Source organism: Hippocampus zosterae, chromosome 6, assembly GCF_025434085.1.
Source record: "Hippocampus zosterae strain Florida chromosome 6, ASM2543408v3, whole genome shotgun sequence".
NCBI lineage: Eukaryota > Metazoa > Chordata > Actinopteri > Syngnathiformes > Syngnathidae > Hippocampus > Hippocampus zosterae.
In genome coordinates this window covers 21,127,656-21,152,500 of record NC_067456.1, presented here as the reverse complement: position 1 = coordinate 21,152,500, position 24,845 = coordinate 21,127,656, and the positions used below count along the sequence as shown (strand labels likewise).

Sequence of the window (24,845 nt, the reverse complement as noted above, 5' to 3'; positions counted from 1 at the left end):
TAGATAGATAGATAGATAGATAGAGAGAGAGAGAGAGAGAGAGAGAGAGAGAGAGAAGAGGGACCCGATTAATGCAGCATATATTCTGACCAAAATGTATGAGCATTTGACCATGAAGAACACACAATCACACACAATAATAAACATCATTGTACAAAGATAAATGCAAAGTCTGTCACCAAATGTTGGCAAAGTAACCCGTTCAAACACAGATAGAGAAGTGGCTCTGTCTGTCATTGAACAGCAGCACTTCATTCAAACAGAGCACAGGGAAATAACGCAAGAACAAATGTTTGCTTTTGCACCCCCGTGAGGGAGAAAATGTTTTGTTGAAAGTAAATAGGCACCGCCACCCTGAGCTTTTTTTTTGTCTTATTCGAGAGCTCTTGGCTTAATTAGCATTAATGTTTGATTAACTTTTCAAAATGATAGACAAGCATTGGGCTACTGCTGCACTGCATCAACACCCACACTGTCTGGCATGACAACAAACGACTCAAGAAACAAAAGCACTCCCATCTACAATCCTGCCCACTGTGGACAGTGTTTAGCCAGCATTATGAACCAGGACCCAGAATATGTTTGCTATTGTTTCAAAATCAATACAAGACACAGAATTGAATTATAAAGGTGCGGCTGGGTAGAGATGAATGGGGCAGACTGTGGCTGGGTGAATTATAAAACCACTTCAGATTGCTCTAATTATAAGTGAATGCATTATCCATGCATGGTAAATAGCCAATCCTTGGGTTTATTCCTCATCACCGGTCAATCTGGTGTGGTGGTAGCCAGCAAAATCCGCTCTTATGCCCACTTTTATTTCATTTCAAACAGCAGATCTCCTTCAACAACTTTCAGACAATTGTACATCTGCAGGTCTGGACAAAAAGAGATTACCTTAGATTTCAAAAATTACTAAATACATGAGAAATGACAAAGGCCATACGCTGGATACCGCAGCGTCAAGACAGGAATCATAAAGCGCTGAAACAGTTTGACACATGAATAACAGCTTTTGCTGCAAGTAGAAAATCTGAAAAACTCAAGAATGATACTTTAGAAATTTGATATAATGACCAAGCTCATTTATTACTCACCTACCTTTTCTACCAAATAAATCACAATTCTCACAAAAAATAGGCTTAATTAACTATTAATACGACTGGAGAAGCGTGTGCCAAAATACCTCAAGGATCAAGAATTTACAATACAGCACACGTGTGACACCAATTTTTTAAGTCCCACAAAAATCAACCTGTTTTGAGGGGGCGAACTGTGTCATGTTGGGCCAATGCCAAATACTCGGTGGATGGTGTGATTTCACAATGAATGTTTGACGGACACTCCAACTATTTGTTTTGAAGCAAGTGAAAAGTCAATTGGCCATAATATCGCCCTTGGAAGAGAAAAATAAACTTTCAACGTCTGGTCTACTTCAATTTGACACAATACACAATGTGTATTGTGTCTCTTTTGTCAAACGTTATAAATTCCTTGTACCTTCCTTTCTGGTACCCTCCCTATATGGGTACTTCTTACATGGGGCCTTTTCACGCTGTGTGATCCTTCTGAATGCAATTTAGGCCCGATCATCACAAAAAATGGCAGTTGGCCACTCAACCCCACACATTGGATGACTTAATGTATAGACTCCATGTGATGTGAACTGCACAAGCCTGTATCGAGTTCTGAGGTTATTCATATATGTTGTACTGTACTGGATCACATTTTTTTTCCATCCATAAAAAGATCGAGTGTCCGTCAAAGAAGATGCAGGTTGCTACAGAAAGAGGATATGGGCGAGAAAAAAGATGAAAAATGAGGATGTATTGAAAGACAAGGTTCACTCTTTTCATTCATTTGAATGCAACCATTGCGGTAAACAGACCATTCTTGCGGAATTTTACCACAAGCTTTGCCATTTCATCCACAGGCCCATATGATATTATAAATATGGTGAATTACAACCGTCTAGTCTTACAAAACAGTGGTACATCTACTTATGAACGTCATTCAAAATTTTCACGTTACGAAACGCCTCAACAGGAAAATATTGCCTCTTGTTACAAAAGAAATTTCAAGATATGAAAGGTAAAAATACAGTATGGGCTGCTAGTTGCAGATGCGAGTTTCCTGCACGCAACATACTTATAGCTGCTCTGCCAATGGCTACTTCTGAGCACCATCCTGGCATCCCATTGGCTAAGAGGGACTTCAACCTTATGTGTCTATGACTGCAGATAGATTGAGTGATAAATCGGCATTTATGCAGCATCCTCGTTATTGGTGTTCCAATAATTTTACGTAAATGTGAATCACCCAGAAAAAGTGTTCACCAGTCGAGTGATAGCTCACTATACTGATGTTTGCCTTGGACATTTTCGAAGGATTGTTAAAAGCCGACAAAAGCAAACGTCCTTGGATCAGTTCTTTACACAACGCCAGGCAGAAACCACTTCTAAAAGACAACATGCACTCAAGGGGGCAAAAAAACAATGAGGACGCAGTTAAAAGTTAAATGACCATCCTTTTTATTCTTTACTCTTCTTGTTTTACATAACACACAAATCTCATTCATTGTGCAATAATCTAATTGTTACATATATTTGTTACATATTTTGATGCATTTTTATGCTTTAGAAAACATTTATGAATTTAGGAGAGGTCGAGGAGGGGGGGGGGGGTAATAGATTAGGGCATTTACATGGAAAACGTGTCTCTTTTTACAAAATGTTCTACTTAAGAACTTTCTCCCAGAACCAATTGATTTCTATCTATCGTTTGGCTACGCACAACAGGCAACTGTATCTCACCCGCCTGTGTGAAAGCTTCTGTGCATTTTTTGGACTATAATTTCCTGTCGCCACATCACGTAACTGCGATTGAATGTGTAATCGTCGCCAAACCAGTGGCAGCGACTCGTCCGCTCGTGAAATATTGTGTCAGAACCACACACTCCGGTGTATCACTCAGCGTGCGGTGGCCCTCAAGTTTGGGGCTGGACACACAGCAGCCATTTACAGGTTTAGAGAATTGGTCTGCATGTGTAACATTGGGGTACACAGTACAGAGAAATGCTCATTTTCTATGAGAAAAATTGGCGTCTTGTTATTAACAGTCACATGTAAAGAAGAATAACAGAAAAATGCTGGATGTCTTTCAGTGTTGTGCTTCGTTTCAGATGTCTATTTGTTGAATGATTTGTTAGTACAACTGGTATTATGTCACACTATTTACATGCCAAGTACTATAGCTGTTACATCTTCTCTACAAACCTTGTGTTGGGAATACAAGCCATGTAAAGGTATACTGCATTAAACTGGACTATGGTGAACTGTTCCTAAACTGAACCACACTGGAAGGTAGAAACATGGCCTTATAGCCACTAGTTACACCAGACAGGCAAAACAGCTACTTCCGAAACATGAGACAGATTACATTGTATTAACATGGATTTAATTCAGATCCCATTTTAATTAAACATTTTGGTTTGGGACTTTCCCTAAATCAGAAACGGTTCCTAACTAATGTCACCCTTTTTGCTTCTCAGGTTCCTCTGACCAACATGCAGCTGGCCATGTTGGGAAGATCGCTGGGAAGATTCTTTCCACAATTAACTCACCCACTCTCTACTGGCTCACACTTCAGCATTCCAGTCCCCTGGCAGGACACTCTAAGAGTGCCCTTGCAGACAGAGAGGGATGTGGGCTGTGCTTGCTCTAAGTAGTACAACTGGTGGCCTAAGTAGGGTTCTCTCTCCTGGGAATTACCTCAGCCTTGGCCCTGCCTGTCTTGGGTAGACACAACAAATGTGTCCTGCCTGTTCAATGAAGCAGAGAGATCTCAGGGTGAAAGAATCCCTCTTGTCAAGTTCTGCTAGCAACCTGATCAGACCTTGGGTATTCCTGTGAGCAAGCAAGGCCCTGAAGAATTAGGTATTCATCTCTCTTAAATGTCAAGGACAGCGAGCACCAATATAGGTCTGTGACTCGCCTTTGATTTATGCTGAAATGCCAACCAAGTACATAAACAGAATAACTGCGGTGAAGCTGATGTGGTTATTAAGTTTCACGCCATCATTTTCCGCCATCATTTTCCGGAACATGCACTGATGGAACAGGTGATTAGTATTTACAACATGTCATACGTTTGTCATTACAGCACGACTAAAACTCTGCAGACCCTTTTAGGGAGCGGTTCTTGTATAGAAATCAAACAGCAACACGAGGTACAAAATCAAAATACGAAGACATTATGAGTGTATGTGAAGACAATCACTCACCTTTAATGAGCCGCTCCGTTGTGGACTGTTTCTCTGGTTTATCTTTATCCTTTCCTGACATCTTTCCTTCTTTCGGATTTCGCAGTTGAACTACTGTACGGTTGTCCTCCCGGCTAGCCCGATACGGAGTGGCACATCGATTTTGCGGTCTTGACTTTCGGTTTAAATGTTGATCTTTCAAACAAACAGTGGGGGGGAAAGGCCCCCAAAATGCTCGACTAAGGGCTCCAGCTCTATTTGGTGTGTTAGCTTACTTGCATGAACATTAGTGCCGGAGGAAAAACTACGATGTCTGGTTGTTTGCAGAAATAGAAGCGTATAGCACAAAGAGGGAGCTCCTTTGCCTTGTAATCGCTGTCAAAAATAGCAAAAATACCTGGATATTACCTTGAGCGATGGGGTTACTCTATTTCTCGCTAGTTAGCCAGCTAACATTTTAATGTAGTGGCAAATTGGCGAGCAGGAAAAGACGGCACATGTAGACTGATGATTCATCTTCGAGGTATTAACCGGTCCCCGAAGGAAAATGACAACCTTTAGGTAGCACAAACAAAAACGTGAAGTCGTTCCAAGACACCGAGTTGGTTTTGACGGTGTATCCTCCTCCACAGATTAAAGCGTAATCTGACAGTGTGGAGCAGTGGCGGATTTCCTACAACATGGTGGAGCCGCCGTGACGTGACTATGGAAACGTGACACGTGGGTTAGGCGTGCGTTCACAAACACTAGACGTTCTGTAATCCATGTACAGTACACAATTAACACATAATGAATTCTCACATTAGGAACAACTTGTCGACGTTCTCTCGAAGGCAAATTGAGTGCGTGTGGTTTATCTTTAACGTGTACCCTGCTTTAATTTTTTTGTATGCTGTTGTTTTGGAAAAACTAAACTAAAACTAAAATAAATAAATAAACACGAATTAGCGCGCGCGCACACACACACACTCTCTCTGAAAAAATAGGGATATTGAGCATTCAGGTAAATTTTCATGATTAATTTAATATGCATGATAACTTTTACAGGTGGCTTTAGTTTGACCTTCTCTCATTTTTAATGCTCGTGCTGAGTGTTAAATGTTTAAGTAGGTTAATTTTTTTTTCAATTCAAATTGACCCACAAAAATTAACAGCACCCACCAATAACTTCACATGCCTGCCTGTGACTCTTCCCGTTACACTGTTGCCACGGCTGACAATTATCAGCAAAAGACTTAAAATTTGAAGTGTCATTTACCGGTGATCATGGCGATCAAGGAACCAGTTGATCTCTCCGAGCAGCGTCATATTGGTCTAATGTGAACTGTGAATCTTGGTAAAGAGGTCGTTTCAATAAAAAAATGTAACCAGGGAATATTGTCTCTTGGTCAATTCACCGATCAAACCTGTTGGCAAGATGCCCGTTAAGTAAAGTAGTGAAATATTGAACTAGGAAATTCGAACATCCCTATCTTTTCCAGCACCCGACTGCATTTTAGAAACTTGACTTATTTTGTCGAAAGACGAACTATAGGGTTAGTGAACATTTTGCACGATAGTTAACATCGAATTACTGTATTTGGTGGTGAATTTTACACAACTAACTTGAAGTTTTAACAATACACCGATTTAATTCCGAAAAACGGTAGGATGAACATTTCTCTCAGGTCTTTACTCGGATAAACACATTCGAGTAGCATATATTGGTTAATAAAAATCATCTTTAATAATACGTGTGCATGTGCCCTATATTCTGGACAATATTATAGTGACAGGGGGTCTCACTCGTCGACAGTTTTTTCACCCCCAGAATGAATCACGCAATATCAGTTAGAGACACTAGATGGCCGTCTTGTTCAATACAAAGTAACTACCGTCGTACCCAATAGCGACAGCACCATAGAGGATACAACGTCAATATCATCATGTGTTAATGAGGAAATAATACAACTGATACAAAAATTTTAGATTTATTGAACTTGAAAATAGCATAAAATTCCACTTAAACATTCAGAATAAGTAAACACCTAAATAGTACACTGGGGGGAACTCACCAACCACATAAAACCATGGCTACGTGTATCAGGTCAGCTGAACAGCAGCTAATATAAATGTTAAGAGTTTTCAGACGAAGCACAAAGGCCATGCACAAATTAATTATCCTATATTCATCTGAAATGCTTCCAATTATGTATTGTTACACTACTGTCTTGAGGGTAAATACAATTGACACACACACACAACATTTCAGAGCCCTGTTATTCCACGCAATGGGTTAAAAAAATGTTTGGGAAAAAAAACAGCCCATGCAAAAATGTTCGCATTCACACCAGGCATACCTCAGCACAACGTAGGAGGAATGGGGGAGATCACAAGCACCAGTCGGCACAAAGCCCGCTGAGGATGTCACACCGGCAATGCTCACTGATCTGACCTTCTGCTCCATGTGATAGCAGATGATAACAGTCCACAGTCACAAGCTGCTCTTTTCAAATTTTCCAAAGAGCCAATTTGATGAGCAGAATAGAGAAAACAGAGCAGTCAGCAGGACGTGGCCGACACCACGACACGTGTAGGCACTCACGGCTCTTAGACAGTGCACAGCAACAGCAGAACAGGTGAAAATGTTCTAGTTACACCACAAAAAGACTAATTCCAAAGCTGGGCTAGTCCTGCGAGTCCCTCTAATATCATTTTTGCATGTGTGCAACTGTGTTTCTGATCCACATGTTACACATGGCAGACAATCTAACCAAAGACCGTATTGACAAAAAATAATAATAATAATCAGTGATGCGTGAAGCCTTTGATGCTCAGTGTGAGATAATGCATATGTTAATATCAACTTAATGTTTGACATCAACTTAATTGTTGGAAGAAGCTCCAGACCATACCAAGAGTCTTAAAAGACAAAAGACAGATTGCTGCGTGACAACAGGAATCCACAGAAGACGCGCAAACAAATTGTACTGTATGGCAAGATACAAATCCTTCATCTTCGATTTGGCTCTAAAGGCCCAAATTATTCAAATAGTTCAGCCAGCCATCTTCCCAAGTCCCTTTTGACATCTGATATTGGACTGAGCGCAAAAGTCAGCCCTCTTGAACAAGGCAGGACCTTCCGAGACACGTTCATTTTGATTCACAACAAACAAAGGTTTCCTGTACAAACACGTGTTGATCAGTCTAGATCGTTTAGCATAAACATAAATCTACTAAGTACTATTTTATAAAATGACGCTGTATGTACCATGTGAACGTGTATAGAAAAAAATCTCACAGCATAGATGCTTTCCCCCGGAATATATTCTGGGAAATTATACATTTGTCAAAACACAGTCAATATGGTCTCTCTGCTCGCTGTGACTGGAAAACAATGACTAAGTAAACCTACATTTTTCTCCCGAGTTCTGCTTAGTAAGGATCAAGCCAATAAAGAGTGGGGAGACCAAAAATTAATGGGCTTAAAGAGCTGAGTGTATTGCACAGAGACAGGAAGTGCAGAGAGATGACAAGCTCAACAGCCAACATGCTGCAGCTTGCTTCATGATAGGCTACACTCGGCGCTTCTTCTGTGGAGTATTGGGTCAAATGGAGGCCAGGCTGATCTCACCATGATTTGTTGTTGTTGTTGTTGCTGCTGCTGTTATTTGGAGTGTTGATGAGAGTGTTGAGTGAGACGCGAGCAAATATCCCCGCAAGTATAAATTGACTTCAGATAAACGTCACCATTGCATACAGTGCTGGTCTGTCTTCAGATCTGTCTGGAGATTGGTCAGAGATGGCAAGCGCCACAGAAAATTGTTCACAAAGGAGTTCCAGTAGTGAAGTGTCCGTGGCACACACTGTCAACTCTTTCGTGGCAATGGTTTTAATTCACTGAATGATGAAGCCAGGCTGCGGAGCAACACGAGAGGGGGCTCTCTGTGGCAAAGCAGGTGGGTACTGCGCTAAGAAAGGATAGCCGGATGAAACATTCGGGTAGGGTTGACCCGTTCTGGGAGGAATTGGCGGGTATGGTGAGACTGCATAGTAGGTCGAAGACTGGGGGGTAACAGTTGGAACCGGATTTAGCAGTGGGGCTGTCTGGGATGGGGGAGGTGGAGGCTTCCTCCTGGGTTGAAGTAGAGGGGACGAGTCACTGCCTTCCTCGGTGAGGAGGGAGGTTGAGGGTCTGGCTCCAGCTGACATATCCTGAGATCGGGAGGTAGATACCGATGCCTGTGGAAGCTGCTGGCCCTTCAGCACCACCTCCTGCAGCTTCTCGATCTTCACCCTTCTCAAGTGAGCCAGCTTCCTCTGGTTCTGGTAGGAATCGATGAACGCTTCAAGGGTCATGTCACCGTCCAGGAAAGAATCAGCCATATTCTGTAGTAATTAATACATTTAGGACATGTTTTTAAAGTGCAACATGTTTAAAAAAAAAAAAAAGGTACTACAGAGAGGAAATTATTTTGCTTCCACAATACGCGGTACAGTGATCCCTCGCTATTTCGCGGTTGGTTTATCGCGGCTTCAGTGCATCGCAGATTTTTTCAAACATATTCATAAAATAAACAAATAAATAAATAAACAAATAAAATTCATATGCATATAGTACAGTACTGTATATGTTGCTCTATGTTACTCGATGTTGTTTTGCTGACTTTCGCAGCTACTCGCGCACCGTTTGCGGACTTTTTGTTTAAAAAAAAAACAACTTTTTTTTTATGACTGTATTTTGTTGTTCATAAACTAACCTAACTTGTACATTCTAAATCTATTAGTATACAGCATTAAGTCATGTTAATTACTTAAAACATTACTTCTACATGCATGTATACCATTAAATTTGGCCTTATAAATATTATGTACTTGTACCTACATAGTGCGGGGGAAGCTCGCTACTTCGCAGATTTTCGTTTATCGAGGGTTGTTTTGGTCCCTATTAACCGCGATAAACGAGGGATTACTGTATGATGTGTCAACTGGTATTATTATTTTAAAATGAAAACATTTCAACCGGTTTCAAATTATCTCTCTAAAAATACCTAGAGCAATATTGTCTACCAGTGCCACATCTTAAAATATCAGGACAGCTGGTGATAAACTGAACTGACTGAAATGGTAAATAATGTCAACCACGTTTTAACAACTGATTTGTAAAATGAGAATATCAGGCAGAGGAATTACAATAAAAGCAGGTCACTGTGAATGAAGCAAGACATGTATGGAGATGTTAACGTAATTACCTCAGTTTCCTCTTCTATTTTGGCTCCCTCTGCCTGCAGCAGAGCCAAAAAAATGTCCAGCGATGTGTTTCCTGATTTCTGATCTAAAGTAGAGAAAAAAAATATGACAATGATGAGTTAATTATTAATTCAAAGGTTAAAATGAATTCTTGTAGACCCAAACGATGCGAAACGTGAGGTGTACCAAGACTGATATCTTTTAACATTGAAGACCGCAACTGCTATTTTAACACTAAGTAATGGATTACTGTTTCATCTTTCTATGAAATAATAAATAAATCGTTTTATTTGTCAAACCAAGCCTTCATGTGAGAATTCATTTGGGTATGTAAACACATGCTGGCCACACGGTGCTGAGACAAGTTATGCAAAATGTGCCACTCCTGGCCCTGTGGCAAGCCTGAAATTCAACACCAGCAACTCCATGTTTGGGGTCAGATCAACCCCAAAGGGCCAAGTTATCAGGCAAGTATGTGGCACTGTTCATTTCATATCTAAAATGTCCACTTAACATGAAAAGTGGCAAAGATTCAGGTCTAGGATTCAGGTAAATTTATCAATGACTAAGACCCATAACATCATTTGAGATTTCTTTCTCAATCCATTAAATGTTAAAGATAAGTGAGGAAAATATAACTAAGAACAATTTAGTACTGAACCGCTGAGATGCAGCATTGAAAGGGGAAGTCAAGTCCAAAATTTTCTTTACAATTATATATTCAATGCGTCTCCAATAGTCTCAACTAGTCATGCCAATAATCACCAGCCGATATTGATGAAATAGGGTGTGATAGGCCATTGGAGGCTTTGAACAGATTCACTTGTGTATAATTGTTCTCTTAAGGGAGTGAAATATTTTTTCCTCAAGTTTTTCTGTACTATAACAATTGCTTGTATCTTTCCTACGAAAATAAGTAGAGACATGTTTCTGTCTATACATTCCATTCATTTTTACCAACAATGCACAATGCATCGCCAATGACAAGGAATTGACAATGTAATAATTTCACACACACCACAACTTAAAGTTTCAATTTGTTAAAAAAAAAGTGACTAACATTAGCAGTACAATATGACCCATTCAAATACAGGTAACAGAAATACATTTAAAACAACGATTATGTTATAACTTAATGCATTCTGCCTGGAAATGCACTATGGGAACCGAGTGGCTCGATCATATGACACACCTGTGCAGTGTTGATGCGTTGTGTTCATTGGGGTCACAAGGGGGGGGGGAAATAAAAATCAAGGACTTATGCACTGTGTTGTTAGCACAAGTTTTTTTTTATTCTAAAAAAAAAATACAACCATAATTATTCTGTGGCAATTACACAATAATGTCCAGTAACATTTCAACACTCAATAGATAAAAAATATAACTAGAGCAGCCCAGTGACAATACGATCGAGTCAAGTTCAACTGTGACCTGGGAACATTCGCTTCCCGTCCTCATTAAAAGGAAAATCTCGTACTAGACTGGAGCGTGGACTGTCAGTCTCTGAGCGAATCAGACTGTCTCTCGTCATGCAGCAGGTTCCACAATATTATCAAAATGGCACTAAAGTAGTAACCTGGAGTATTGACGAGAGAGGACGTGGTTACGTTGCCACTGCTGTTGGGTTGAGCACTCCAGACAGATCAAAAGTGTGGCCATCATCAAGTTATTGCAAGCTGTGTGTGCAAATGCTTTGGCATATTGCTAGTGTTTACTGCCTTAGTAGTGCAAGTAAACTGAAGTTCGGCGCCATGTTTCTTGCTAGCCGCACTAGAAAGTTGAGATATTCGCCTTGAGTGGAATTGAAACTCTAGAAACCGGTTCTCTCCAAGAACCTGTTTTAGATTCCTATCTCTGTTTATCCCCCTGTTGCCATTCATACAATGGAATAATAGGCAACAGATTCCACACTAAACAAAAAATGGTAAATGGGCTGTTACTTGTGTAGCGCTTTTCTACCTCGGGTACTCAAAGCCCTTCACGCTGTTACCTCATTCACCGACTGGTGACGCAGCACCAGGAGCAACTGCGGATTAAGGATCTTGCTCAAGGAACCTTGACAAAGTTGCAATGGCTGGAAATTGAACCTCCAACCTCCGGCTTGCCAAACAACTGAGCCATGCCGCGCCACAAAAAAAGAAAATCAATTTGTTAAAATTTGAGTTCAGAATAAATACTAAAACACTATCAAAAATGTTCTTATGCAAATGTGCCTTATCTCAATAAAGGGAGGCAATCTTCAATTTGGCAATTCCCTGCTCTGCATTCTTCACACTCCAAGTCAATGGACTCGTGTGGGTCCTCAATGAAACTGCTCCACAACAGACACCTCTGTTAACTAACATACATGTGTTACATGTTGATTCATTAGGAGTGATGCTGGTAACACGTTACTATGTAATGCATTCTGAAAAAAAATGGCCACTTTTTGCAGCAGAAGCACTCAAACACTGTTCCAGAAGGTGCTTGGTACCCAGGTTGTCGGAAATCAAGTCACTCAAACACATAAAAGGCGAGTAACTATAGGACTGTGTCGGGCCATCACATAGCCGCAGACGCTTCCGAATGGGCCACTGAATTTATCCACTTCAATGAATCAAGCCATTTTACCACATCGCACATTCTTTGCTCGTTAGGTCAAATATTACCAAAAGGAATGTCTTGAACATGATAAATGGCTGAGTCTGGATCTACAGTATATGGCTACGTTCAAACTGCAGGGCGCGATGCCCAATTCAGAGTTTTTGTTAATTCCAAGCTTAATTCCAAGAATTGAGTTGCAGTGTGAGCATAGCCTACTTTGCCACATTCACAGACATCTCTTAACTAGTACAATTTGCTTGGATATGCCTCGAACACCTCACCAGGAAGGCGTCCAGGGGGCATCCTAATCAGATGCCCGAACCACCTCATCTGGCACCTGTCAACATGGAGAAGAAGTGGCTCGACTCTGAGCCTCTCCCGGATGACTGAGCTTCTCACCTTATCTCTAAGGGAGTGCCCGGATAGCTTGCCAAGAAAACTCATTTTGGCCGCTTGTATCCTCAAACTCGTTCTTTTGGGCACGACCCATAACTCGTGACCATAGGTGAGGGTTGGAACGTAGACCGACCGGTAAATTGGGAGCTTTGCCTGAATGATGTTCTTTTTCTGAAATGCACCATTTTTACACCAGAATTAACAGGCCACAAATCTACCATTAAGTTACATTTTTGACTCACCAGTCCAAAGAATGTTTTTCTGAAAGTCTTGAGGATCATCAAGATGTCTTTTGGCAAATGTGAGATGAGCCTTTGTGTTCTTTTTGAAAAGCAGTGCTTTTCACCTGGGAACTCTCCCATGGATGTCATTTTTGGCCAGTGTCTTTCTGATGGTAGAGTTGTTAACACCTGACCTGAACTGAGGCTAGCGAGTTCTGTTGTCCTTTGGGTGTTGTTCTAGGTTCTTTTGCAACCTCCTAGATGCGTCATCATTGCACTCGTGGAGTAATCTTAGCTGGTCGACAACTCTGGAGTACGTTTACCACTGGTCCCAGTTTTATCCATTTGTGGATAAGGGCTCTGACAGCGTTTTTATGAAGCTTCACTGTCTTGGAAGTGGCTTTGTAATCATTCTCAGGCTGATTGATTTCATAACTCTTTGTATTTCTTCTAGAATTTCCTTGGATCGTGTCATGATCTTTTTTTGAGCATTTTTTGGCCACGACATTCATCAAGGGGGAGACTCTGTGCTTGGTGGTTGCACCTTCTCTGCATCATGGCTATACCAGCAGTTTTTGACTGTCGTTGGACAGTCCCAGGGCGCTTGTGTCTTGCGCCTGTAACGGGCAGCATTTTTCACAGCCCCGCTTTGTTCAGCGGAGAGATCGGTGCTGTTGAACGGTCTGCGGCTGGATGGATGTAAGGCTTGAGGAGCCAACGAGGAGAAGAAAGGAGCTTTAGCGTGGAGCGCCGATGCGGATTTGGAACTGGGAGTCGCGGCTTGGAGTTTGAAGCGGATTACGTGGGACAGGAGAAGTGAACTAATCTCTTTTCGTCAGTGGATGCTACAGCTTCGTGTTTGCTTTCAAAACTTAGCTTGTAGCAGACGTGTGCACATTTTCACCTCTGATCCACTGGTGAAAGGACACTTTGATCCTCTCCTCTTTCATCTATAACTGCTTCAGACAACAAAGTGTATGCAGAAAATTGGTGAAGATTGCACGACTGCCTGTTGTGTTTTTTTTGTTATTTTGACTTCAAAATGGCGCCGCGAGAGTGGCTGCCTTTCCAGCAGCTCCTATATTTTGTTGTTCTACTTCTGCCTTTCATAACTTTGCTGCTGTGAATTGGGAATTTCTCCATTGCGAGACTAATAAAGGGTTTCTTATCTTATCTTATGATGCATTTGTTTCTTGACATATTGTAGCTTTAATGTTGTAATGAATCTCAAACTCTGGCCACTGCTTCCATAACCATTAAAATGAATCGGGGAAAGTCGCCGCTGGGAGCATTCCCATTGAAATGAATGGAGGACACCCACCCCTGGTACAATACCCATTGAAATCAATTGGGTATTTTTGTCCCTGGTAGCATACGCATCCAAAAGATTGGGAGACACTGGCCACTAGTACCATTCCCATTGAAATAAGAGAGAGAAAAGCCCTTGTACTTTACTTTGTCTGATTCTATTTATGTGATTTCTCAATTCTACAAATGAGGTGCTATGGTGTTGCCTGTGACATTGAATTCAGCTTTGCCAAAATGTTAGTCAAGCGTTAGTCAAAGTTACTTTATGATTTTAAAGGTCTAGTTTGATGAAGGTCCTAGAAAACAGTATGGTTACAATTTAGAAATTTCTCCAAAAATACCCTTCTTAAAGTATTTCATTTCAATTACCAGTCGTTCAAAGTGTACAGAAATATAGTGGGTGCTTAGTAGACAATTTGCATCATTAGCTCAGGTGTTTTTAGATTACTCGTAGCAAGCGCCTCTCGAGAAAACCATAAACTTAAGAAATCTTTGAGCTCGGCAATAAACTTACATCACAGTGCCCGAGGGTTCAGATAACGACTGGCAGGGTTCACCTGTTTTCTGGGTTTGGTTTTGTGACGACATCTGGCTGACACCGTAATGTCATTTTCAATGGCCAAGGATTGAGCTCAGTTGAAGCATCACAGGTAAAGTAATTAACATGTATATCCAAAATAATGTCTTTTTAATGGTGTAGCAAGATATAGATTTGAACTTTCAGCCCAACTGACGCAAGCAAACGATATGACTTGCGAGCATTACAAGCATTGGAATTTAGGCAGTGCTTGTTACAGTGGCTGATTTTTCTCTATGTTCAAACAAATATGAAAGGGCAAAGTATTATAAAGCAGTCAACTATTCTGTCTGCAATTCGTATCTATTGAAAGCATTAATACATACATACACCTTAATAATCGGCCCATTAATCGGTTATTGGAATTTTCTTCAAAAAAATGCCATACCAGTCGGATGCTAATTCTAACCAAGATGTCCTGTTTCGAGAACTACAATGAACCCATCCAAACCAGCTTTATGAACCAAAAAGCCACGACTGAGCACTAGAGAAGAGGAAGAAATGTCAACACACATCATCCACCACTCTCTCCGCCCACTGCTTCTGTTTCACACGAGGCTTTGGCAGTACAATGGCCAACTGTGTTACAACATCCTCGGAGGCAGCAGACTGTGGTGGGCTGGTGGCAGTGGACAGTCAGTGCCTTGACATCCACCGCATAACGGATAGGAGAAGGATATCCAAGAGGAGGCCACACGCCCACTTCTTAAAATAGGGTGAATGCTAGAAATAGTTGAACTATCAGAAAGTGAAGTGAAATTTATCCATACAGCCCTAACATAAAGTGAAGTGAAATTTATATATACAGCCCTAAATCACAAAAGAAAGTCTTCACATGCTTACATTTGGGAAATATTAAGGACATCCCCTAATGCTGACCGAACTCTACCGGGATCTTGTTCTTTCGGTCACGACCCCATAGTAACGGTTCGAGTTACTCAAATTGGCCTCTTTGGGAAATTAATTGTACACCCCTACTATACATACATTTAATTTGTGGAATTTGATAGATTGAAGAAAAAAAAAACAATTGTAGGCACACAAAAGGCAACAAAATGAACATCTCATTTGTGGATGAAATTAAATAAAATTTCCACCACCATAAAGGAGTTGTGCACGGGTGTCCAAAGTCGGTCCTCAAGGGCCGCTGTCCTGCCTGTTTTCCAGCACTCTTAGGAGCAACATACCTGATTCAAATAATCAGGGTCGTTCTAATGCTGCTTCAGAGCTGGCTGATGAGCTGATCACCTGAAACAGGTGTGTTGCCGCCGAGAGATCTGGAAAACAGGCAGGACAGCGGCCCTACAGGCCCGGAGCTGGACATGCCTGGAGTAGTGAATGGCTGGAGAGCTATTTTGAGATAGTAGCTAGGCAACCACTGCATCAACACAGCCAGAAGTATCATCACATTATGCTCACAGACAAGAAGGTAGTGTGAAGATTTATCAGATTCTTTGGTGCTTATGAGACCGCATCCAAAAATCAACTCGATTTGCAGCTTTCTTAATTTAAAATGAAGTTTGACTATTCAGCCCTTTGTGCAGCAACAATTTCTGGTTACAAAACTATCCATTCAGCTTCTAAAGGGAAGTATCCAAACTGGAAAAACAGGTCTTCTACCACACATTTGTTCAAAGCAATAACATTACAACCAACATGAAATGAAATGTTCAATCTCATTTCAATCCCATTCAAAAACTGATGATATATATACTAGGCCGCATCGTCACAATCTATATTCTGTATGTCATTAGGACAGACCACCTTTTGTATGAAGAAACCCACTTTTCAAGTGAGCAAAAGCACTGGACCATGTGACTTGATGGGTGTTTCTAGTTGGGCAGGTGTTGCCTTTCAGATTGATTGCTTAAACATTAGATAAATCTTGTTTTTGGCTTTGGAGTTCACTTGTTATAACGGGATTTACTGTTAAGCAAACCACGCGCAGTAATAGTATTGTGGGTCAACCTGGTAGAATGATGGGGATGCTCAATGATCTAAAAAGGAAACACGTTGTGGCTCATGCAAACCCGTTGTAGCTGATGCCCGATATCATTTCTGACATAGACACAGTCACATCTGGAAGCTAGCTTTGGTTAGCAGCCACAGGTTGCGGTGTGTGTTTGAAGTACCGTTTTAACATAATGTCCTATTTGGTAACATCTACTAGAGATTAAAGCGGCATTAGTCAGTGAACTCACATTTCTTAACAACCAAAACAACCCGTGGTTGATATCAAAGCAGGAAGAAAAACTGAAAGACTAGCCAAGTCTCTCACTGGACTTTAAACCAATTCCCTCCCGCCCCACGCCTTCCACCCAGGAATCTGCAGAGAAAGTGCTCATTCCGTGGAGAACAACCCTGATTCTGCGGAGAGCAAATCTTGATTCCACGGCTTGAAAGTTGAAATAAATAAATATTTTAAGTAAATAAAATGACTAGCTATAAATCTAAATTAATGAATTAATGAAGTAAGAAATATTTTAGGGAAAATATCTGCAAAACCAAAACTGTGGAACAGTGCTGTTTTAAAATAATTGACATCAACATTTTCTTTGTCCCAGGAGGACAGGTTTACATTATAATACTAATAACAGATTTTATTTTCATGACTTATAAGGAATTCAACAACACAGACAGTTCTTTCTCTGTTATGTGACATCATCTTTACTGGACGTCTCCATGAAATAAAAAGAAAGAAAAGCATCGGCTCATTTCCCAATAATTCCACCACCTCCCACAACGCTTCTCTGTCGATATAAGACAATTAATAAAAAGAGCCTCAACACCCGGGATCATGTTTACTTTTTCCAACACTGCCAAGTCTCGTCTTTTGCGTGTCACTCAACATGATGCTTTTGTGCGCATGCGTGTCAAGTCATGGCGCGTTTAGTTAAAATCAGAGGATGCATTTATTTTTGTAATGTGAATGAGAACATAAAGAGAGGATTTAAAAAAAAAAGTAACGAACCTAAACCTAACCGACCGCGACATGGAGCAGCCAGGATGAAAATGACATGTAAATCTAATATTCTGCACCTCGCCCTTATTTCTGCTGACTTCTTTTAATTCTGCAGGGCGCTTTGAAATCCACACCAAGTCTGCAATTGCAGACTCCTGCAGGGACTACATACAACATGCATTTGACCTGCTGAATAAGAGAACATACATTATACATACATGATGCGTGCAAACGAGGACATTGATGAATCACAAACATTTGAATGTCACCCATTGTATTTAAGTGCCATGCTCGCATTACAATTTAACTGATCGATAAATGTTGGACTGTTATGACAACCACAATAAACTGCCTCTATACCTAGAGTGGACTTGCGCAGCTGATAGGCCTCAAAGCTTTCTTGAAGGCGGCCATATCTCTTGGTAAGTGTATCTTTCTTGAGCTCCAGTCCAGGTTGGAGGGCAAGGTTTTCCTCTGCCAGGGTTCTGTTGTTAACAAGTGTTGTCTCTTTGCTTTGCTGGACTTCTTGCATCTGAAACAAACGAATGGTGGCACTGTATTTTAGCATAACACAAGAAAAAAGCCTACAAATTAGCTCAAAGTTCAGAACACAAACTCAATACATGAAGGTGGGCAATTCACAAAATTTTGCCTGTCCGTCATTCGTCAGTGGCCTCGGTCCCTTTCTGTCATCGTCAGTCCGCCATCACTTCAAGCCATACTAAACTCTAATTGTCTCTCTGTCTCTCTGTCAGATTGACATTTTATTGTAACCGCACTTCCATCATCGCTAAATTCGCTTGTCACGTCACTGGTAAAATTACAGTTGGTCACCACCTATTTGAGAGCCCAAAGATATTCTTCTTCACTGTCTCCTATGACTACATACATTTCATGCATTCGCAGGACAAGCAGGATATCGTCTCCGATGAAGTACCACGCCACCTACCATGAAAACTAAAGCAAAGACGTTGCATCGTCTTTACAATCATCTCTTTGACTCAAACATTCAATAAATAACATAACTTCCATACATTCTGGAACCGAGTAGTGGATAAATCCAAGATAAGTCATGACACAACACTGACATGGTTATTTATACCGCAGTCAAAGCATCCTCGCTTGCTCTCTCTGCAAATCAAGAAGTAATGGTGACACCCTAACCAGAAGTAATTGTTCCCCATATATTCATGAAATAAATAATAAGACCGACACTGTTTTATTGTTGTCTGTTGTCTAATGTTTTTGAGTTCCTATAAATAATTTAATGTTCGTTTTCCATTTGCAGCTGATGTAAAATGAGCTGTACAGCGAAACTCCTCTAGAACGAAATCTACATGGGCGAAAATGCCCCCTTACGTTAAAAAATCTTCATGCATTAACACAATTCTCCTGCCCCCCATACGACGAAAAAACCCCTGTTGGGTTATACGAAATCATTTCTCTGCTCCAGCCTCGCGAGCTAAGACTATTGTTACTGTAACTAGTTAGAGTACCTAATGGTAAAAATAATTGGAAATTATGGGCCAAATTTTGGCTGATGTGGCTTGGCCATAATCAGCCAATTTCATCAACCAGGTCCAAATTGTCATCATTTTAATAGTGAATTGAGAAATGTATTGTTGGGGATGTTTTACACTCGCATATTCCACAACTGCATCATGTTTCTAATGCATGTGTAACAAAATGTAACAATATTGGCATACATGAAACATACTTGATCAACTTTCCTAGCAACAGAAAAAAGGTATTCACAAAACTACACATTCAAAAAACAGGCTAAATGTGCAAATATAGGAAGCATTATATTCGGACTTGTGGGAAGTTGAATATGAATCTTCGTGGAGTGACTCATGCATGAGCAACTGAACAAAGGAAAACATGTTATACTGGACAAGTAGCTGAATACCTGTCTGTCTTTACAAGAGCTAGATGGAAGTCTTTAAATAGCATCAATACAAACAAAAAACATGTGGACCTGGTTTGTGGAGAGAAAAAAAGAAACACTGGGTAAGGGACAGTCTTATTTGGTACCCACACCATCCATCTTCGATGGTAGTTCTCCTAATCGGGGTCACCAGTGGGTATGTGGCCCGAGTCCTGATTCAAATCTCAAACCTCAGAACAGTGAGGCCAAAGTACTAACCATTTATCCACCTCTCAGTTTGAAAAATGTGTGTGATACCCGTTTTAAAATGTCTGTTAAATTGACATGTCCCTGTCTTGTTAGAAATCACAAGTTCACAACTGAGTGTAGCTGGTAGTTCCTCAGAAGAAAAAAAAGGATTGGCTTACGACATTGATTGGCTCAAGCAGTACTCACAACAACAGCGAAGTCTAAGGAACTGAAAATGTGGCATTGAACACTGTGACCAAATCGCGCTTGGCTTTGGTTTTGTGCGCATCTCACAAGTTAAATCCAAGTGTGTGTTTTGCTTTATCTGGTGCAATGGCAAAGAGAAGCACTATGATGCATAAAGCCAGAAATGGAAGCGTGGCAACCTACCGATAGATGAAGGGATACACTTATCGCTATCCTGGCTGCTCAATACAATATGTAGAGAACAAGTTCACAACAATAATAAAAGAAAAATGGAATGTGTGTTTTGTAAGACAGTTCAGATGTCAATACATTTCCCTCTACAGTAAACAAAGTTTCAAAGATAGTGACAGATTAACCCTGGACCAGTCTAATTCCTTTGATTATTTACAAGGAGAAACAACATGGTTTTGGTTGCGGAGCATGCCGGTGCTATTTGACTGTTGACGGGCAGCATTTTTGCTACAGCCCAATTTGGGTCTCTCCTGATGGGATAGCTTGGAGGGGTTGTGACGCAAGGTGCGTCATCGATGTGGACAGGAAAGAGAGTACGGTAATTTAGAAGTAAAGCAAAGTGAGAGAGATGACTAAATGGGACTGGATAATTGAAGCATTCTTTCAGTATGTGTGCTGCTCGCAATTGACCCATATTTAAACTGCTAAAAAGCAACAGTTGCTGACGTTTAATTTTGGATTGTAGGAACCATGTGTGACATCATCCACACACTGTTCGCAACATCCATTTTCTTGGTGACCTCACCTCTCAAAAAGTACATTTCAAATCTGGCCTCTTTCATCTATAACGGCTTCAAAAATGTGCAGCAAGAGGGAATAAGGTTATATGCAGAACGCCAATTAAAGGACTCTTACACAATTTGAGTTAACACTGAATAGCACGACATTATATGTAAATGGCTGCCCATTCTGCATCCATTGCAGCCTGGTCACCCTCGCAGGGGGATTAATCCCCAATTTGCGGCACTTTCTTAAGGCTTGTTGTTTTTACCCAAATGAGTGTTTTTCTTTTCTTTTTTTTTTTTTGTTCGTTGCCCTCTTGGGGGAAGAATTAGGGTATTTTTATCAGGCATATTTGTCAAATGTGGGCCAGCGAAGCGCTTGGACTCTTGTGATCAAGCGCTATATAAATAAATTTGACTTAACTACCGGTAGTTCTTTTGTCATTACGCAAAGTGTGCCTCACGCGTCTTGACATGTCGGTTGTTGCACAAAATGCAACCTTCAGCTCGCCTTCAAGGTTCTTGTTACGACAAGGCAGGCATTGAGATGACAGGTAAGTAAGGTATTGTGGTCAAAAAGAACTTGTGGTGCATGCTTGAGTTTCAGTTAATGACCCCACTTTCTTTGTTTCCATTCAGTGTCTTTTAGAAAGAAAAAAAATGACTCCGACAGAACCTACGCATGTCTTTATTTGGGTGTTTCTTTTCTCAGGACTAAAGTCAACAACTGCATTGTTGAAGTAAATAAACCACTCCCACTCTTTAGCTTATGGAAAGAGGAAACCATGGAGACTGACAAGACAGGGTGTAGATCAGAAACAGAAACATTGACTCGCAACACAGTAATTAAACTTTGAAAAGGTGAAATGCATGTAGCGCGCACTTGAGTCCTATACCTCATGACTGACAGCAGGGGCCTTTGGTCAAAGGTGAAGTCAGCATTTGTTGTATGGAGGCCAAAATTAGATCCAAATCACGTACATTATCCGAAATTATATTTGCAGAGTTTGAATAAAAAGATGAAGTAACTGACGTCCGTCTGGGCATCACGTTGAATGTTTGCAATTATTTTACTTCCCTCGCGGGATGAACGCGGTGTGTCCTCGGATGGCCCATATGATAGGTAGCGTGTCACAATGTAATAAATGATTGCGATAGGAAAATAATCTTGAGCAACTGACGCATCAAATTACAATGAGTCGTAAAACCACACTCAAGTCTCAATTTTAGATCACTCTAGTACCGTAATACAAATTCCCGAGTTCTAATCAAATAGTTCCTGGGACAGCATTTCCCTTGCTTCGGTTTACTGGAAACACTGTTCTCGGAAAATAGGAACATCCGCTTAATGCCTTTAACATTAGATAATGGGGACAGTGAACTCACAAGTTAGCAAAGACAGTAATTAGCAGGTTTTCCCAGCGCTGTCTGGCAGGACCACACGTATCCGAAAGTGTCGTCGCTAGGAAACTTCTCGGCATGTTTTTGCGTGACTCACCATGACGGCGCGTCTTCCTTACAGGGGTCTCACTCATATTCCAACAGATTCGTTGACATATGTAAAGTCTGTATTCGGCCGAGGAAAACAAAACGCCTGGAGCGATGTCGTCAATTGAATACACAAATAATCAGACTTGAAACAATCCTTGCCGATGTTTGCGTGACAAGGTTAACAACGTATACGTTATTCAACATGTACAACTACTTTCAATGTAGTCATTTAGACATCTTTTTACAATACAACAACAAATATTAATGCAATGTCGAGGGGCGTTTTGGGGGAAACAAAACAAAGGATTCAGGAAACGGTAATCGACGGGAGACAGTAGCTAGCAACTGACAACATTAGCAAGAGCTCAACATACCTCGTCCATCTCTTGAATCATTTTGGTAAGTTTTTCGTCGTCCTCCAGAATTTCGTTGAGCTGCGTCAACGTGTACTCACTGAACTTGTTGGAAAAGCTAGACATTTTCACTGTCGTCGTGTATTTCTCCTCGGCTTCAGCCCCTCTTCTCGCCTCTGTTTGTGACAGCTGACTGAGCTTCTCAGGAAGTACATTGCATGTAGGCCCAATGGTGCTTTCAAGATCTGTCGGAAATACACCAAACACCTTGGGTTCATGTCTTTGAATGCGTATTTGGGAGAGATACCACAAACAAGAAAGAGAGTAAATAAGATATATTAAAACCATTTCAGAAATAAAACAATCGGGAAATATAACTTTTTAAATACATATGAAATGCAAACTTGATGAATAGCTTTTAGACAAAGGGAGTAGATTTTTAAAAAATGAAAGGTATGAGAAATAAGTGTGATATAAAAGCTATGTCATATACTATTTAGTTTGTTATTTAGTTATTATTACCATATCTGCACATACAATAAAAATTAATCCAGAAAACATCACACGTCCAATTGTAAGTGAATGCAGCATTTGGCCTTAATCCATCAATCATAAACGAATAAAGGGAACACTTAAAACACACCACCAGGCGGATTAAATATCCAATTTTTATTGAATACATACGTATTTGTTCAGAACAAAGTGATTTAGAATCATTCAAAATAAAAGGGAATATGTTGCTCAGTGGGCGGCCCGGTAGTCCAGTGGTTAGCACGTCGGCTTCACAGTGCAGAGGTACCGGGTTCGATTCCAGCTCCGGCCTCCCTGTGTGGAGTTTGCATGTTCTCCCCGGGCCTGCGTGGGTTTTCTCCGGGTGCTCCGGTTTCCTCCCACATTCCAAAAATATGCATGACAGGCTGATTGAACACTCTAAATTGTCCCTAGGTGTGAGTGTGAGCGTGGATGGTTGTTCGTCTCTGTGTGCCCTGCGATTGGCTGGCAACCGATTCAGGGTGTCCCCCGCCTACTGCCCGGAGACAGCTGGGATAGGCTCCAGCACCCCCCACGACCCTAGTGAGGATCAAGCGGTACGGAAGATGGATGAATGAATGAATGTTGCTCAGTGACCCAGTCACCCAGCTTGCCTGGGAACGACTCGGGATCCCCCGGGGAGAGTTGGAAGAAGTAGCTAAGGAGAGGGAAGTCTGAGAGGGAAGTCTGGGCTTCCCTGCTAAAGCTGTTGCCCCCGCGACCCGGCCCCGGATAAGCGGTAGATGATGGATGGATGGATGGATGTTGCTCAGTGTGTGGTATTTAAATGCCTTCCTACAACATAGTGGCATGCTCCTGGTGGGAGAACTACGGATGGCCATGTAGGGTGCGATCACCTGCTAAACCTGGATAATCAGTCAGCAAAAATTGAAATGATTCAGGTCTTGGGACTGGGTGGGCCAGTATATCACATCAATGTTTTTGTCATGCAAGAGCTGCTAACATGCCAACCATGAGTCCTGACATAGTGAACTACAGTGACAGAAAGAACAAAGGGCCCACTTTGGCCACCGTTGTGGATGTGTGGCCCTTATGTTAACATTGAGCAGAAACGTGCTGTACTTTTTTAAGAAGGAAAAAAATCCCAAACGATCTGGCCTTATGTGGAAAAAAATAATTGCCAATAATTCACAATAACTTGTCTTTTCTTGAAAATGTGTGACAAGCTGTTTGATGAGTTGTCCTTGCACTCTCAGTGTAGTTTTATTTGGCCAAACACTCTTGTTCACCATTCTTAATGTTCTTAATTTGTGGATGATGACTCCACTTGGGTTGTGGGAGTCAAAGCCTTGGAAATGTGGCTTTGTAACCTCGTTGAAGTTTGTATTCTGCTCATATTTAGTCATGCAATTACAACTTTCTCATGTCCACAGTGAAACTCTGTTTGGAATCCAGATGTGTCCTTGAAGTACACTACCTCATCAGTTAGACATAGGAATGCACCAGCTGATAAAAAGAATTGGTTTAGGAGAAACGAAAGTCCTGATGCCACACCATACATTTCGGTACCGCCTTTCTGATATCAGTATGATGTGAATCCCTCTCTTCTTCGCACTCATGACATGCAGCCATTTGTCCGTAACTCAATGATGCGCAAAATATTATTAAAAGCTCCAAAGAAACTGCTCGACTCCAGCCTGTATTTGGATAGACTGCCACAGACTTAGAACGCTTTGTTTCACATTTGTTCTTATATTGAGTGTAGCATAATGCAATTCTTTAGATCTTGTAGCCCTACCTCACTTTGTCTGACAGGTACTATTTCAACGTACACGATTTCTCAATTCACCAAATCTGGTGAATAGCCTGGGTGTGACTAGCAAAACTATACTCAGCTGTCCAAAACCTGTGATCA

At 41.1% G+C, this 24,845-nt stretch overlaps 3 protein-coding genes across 5 annotated transcripts in view; 1 reads left to right on the top strand and 2 right to left on the bottom strand.

The window, feature by feature from the left end:
* The window catches only part of ppp3cca (protein phosphatase 3, catalytic subunit, gamma isozyme, a), a 40,434-nt gene extending 35,474 nt beyond the window's left edge, over positions 1-4,960 (bottom strand). For all 3 annotated transcript variants that reach the window (XM_052068259.1, XM_052068260.1, XM_052068261.1), the window contains exon 1: positions 4,283-4,960. In XM_052068259.1, the coding sequence (XP_051924219.1) occupies positions 4,283-4,343 (61 nt within the window). In that variant the 5' untranslated portion in view covers positions 4,344-4,960. The remainder of the gene's footprint in view (positions 1-4,282) is intronic.
* Positions 1-24,845, top strand: part of LOC127602290 (uncharacterized) — a 180,000-nt gene that overhangs the window by 38,664 nt on the left and 116,491 nt on the right. The gene's annotated exons all lie outside the window — the stretch shown is intronic.
* vps37ba (VPS37B subunit of ESCRT-I a) lies at positions 6,216-22,664 on the bottom strand. The gene is made up of 4 exons (XM_052068344.1): positions 22,460-22,664; positions 17,898-18,069; positions 9,493-9,575; positions 6,216-8,629 (listed from the first exon to the last, which is right to left on the bottom strand). The coding sequence occupies exons 1-4, from the start codon at positions 22,562-22,564 to the stop codon at positions 8,138-8,140; spliced, it is 852 nt and encodes a 283-aa protein (XP_051924304.1). The 5' UTR covers positions 22,565-22,664; the 3' UTR covers positions 6,216-8,137.

What these genes read in the sequence shown, in the direction of transcription:
- vps37ba (XM_052068344.1), bottom strand. Translation starts at nt 22,564, where the DNA reads ATGTCTAGCTTTTCCAACAAGTTCAGTGAGTACACGTTGACGCAGCTC. An exon ending in TGATTCAAGAGATGGACGAG is followed by an intron (nt 18,070 to 22,459) that starts GTATGTTGAGCT and finishes CGTTTGTTTCAG; the next exon opens with ATGCAAGAAGTCCAGCAAAG. An exon ending in GCTGCGCAAGTCCACTCTAG is followed by an intron (nt 9,576 to 17,897) that starts GTATAGAGGCAG and finishes TCTCTACTTTAG; the next exon opens with ATCAGAAATCAGGAAACACA.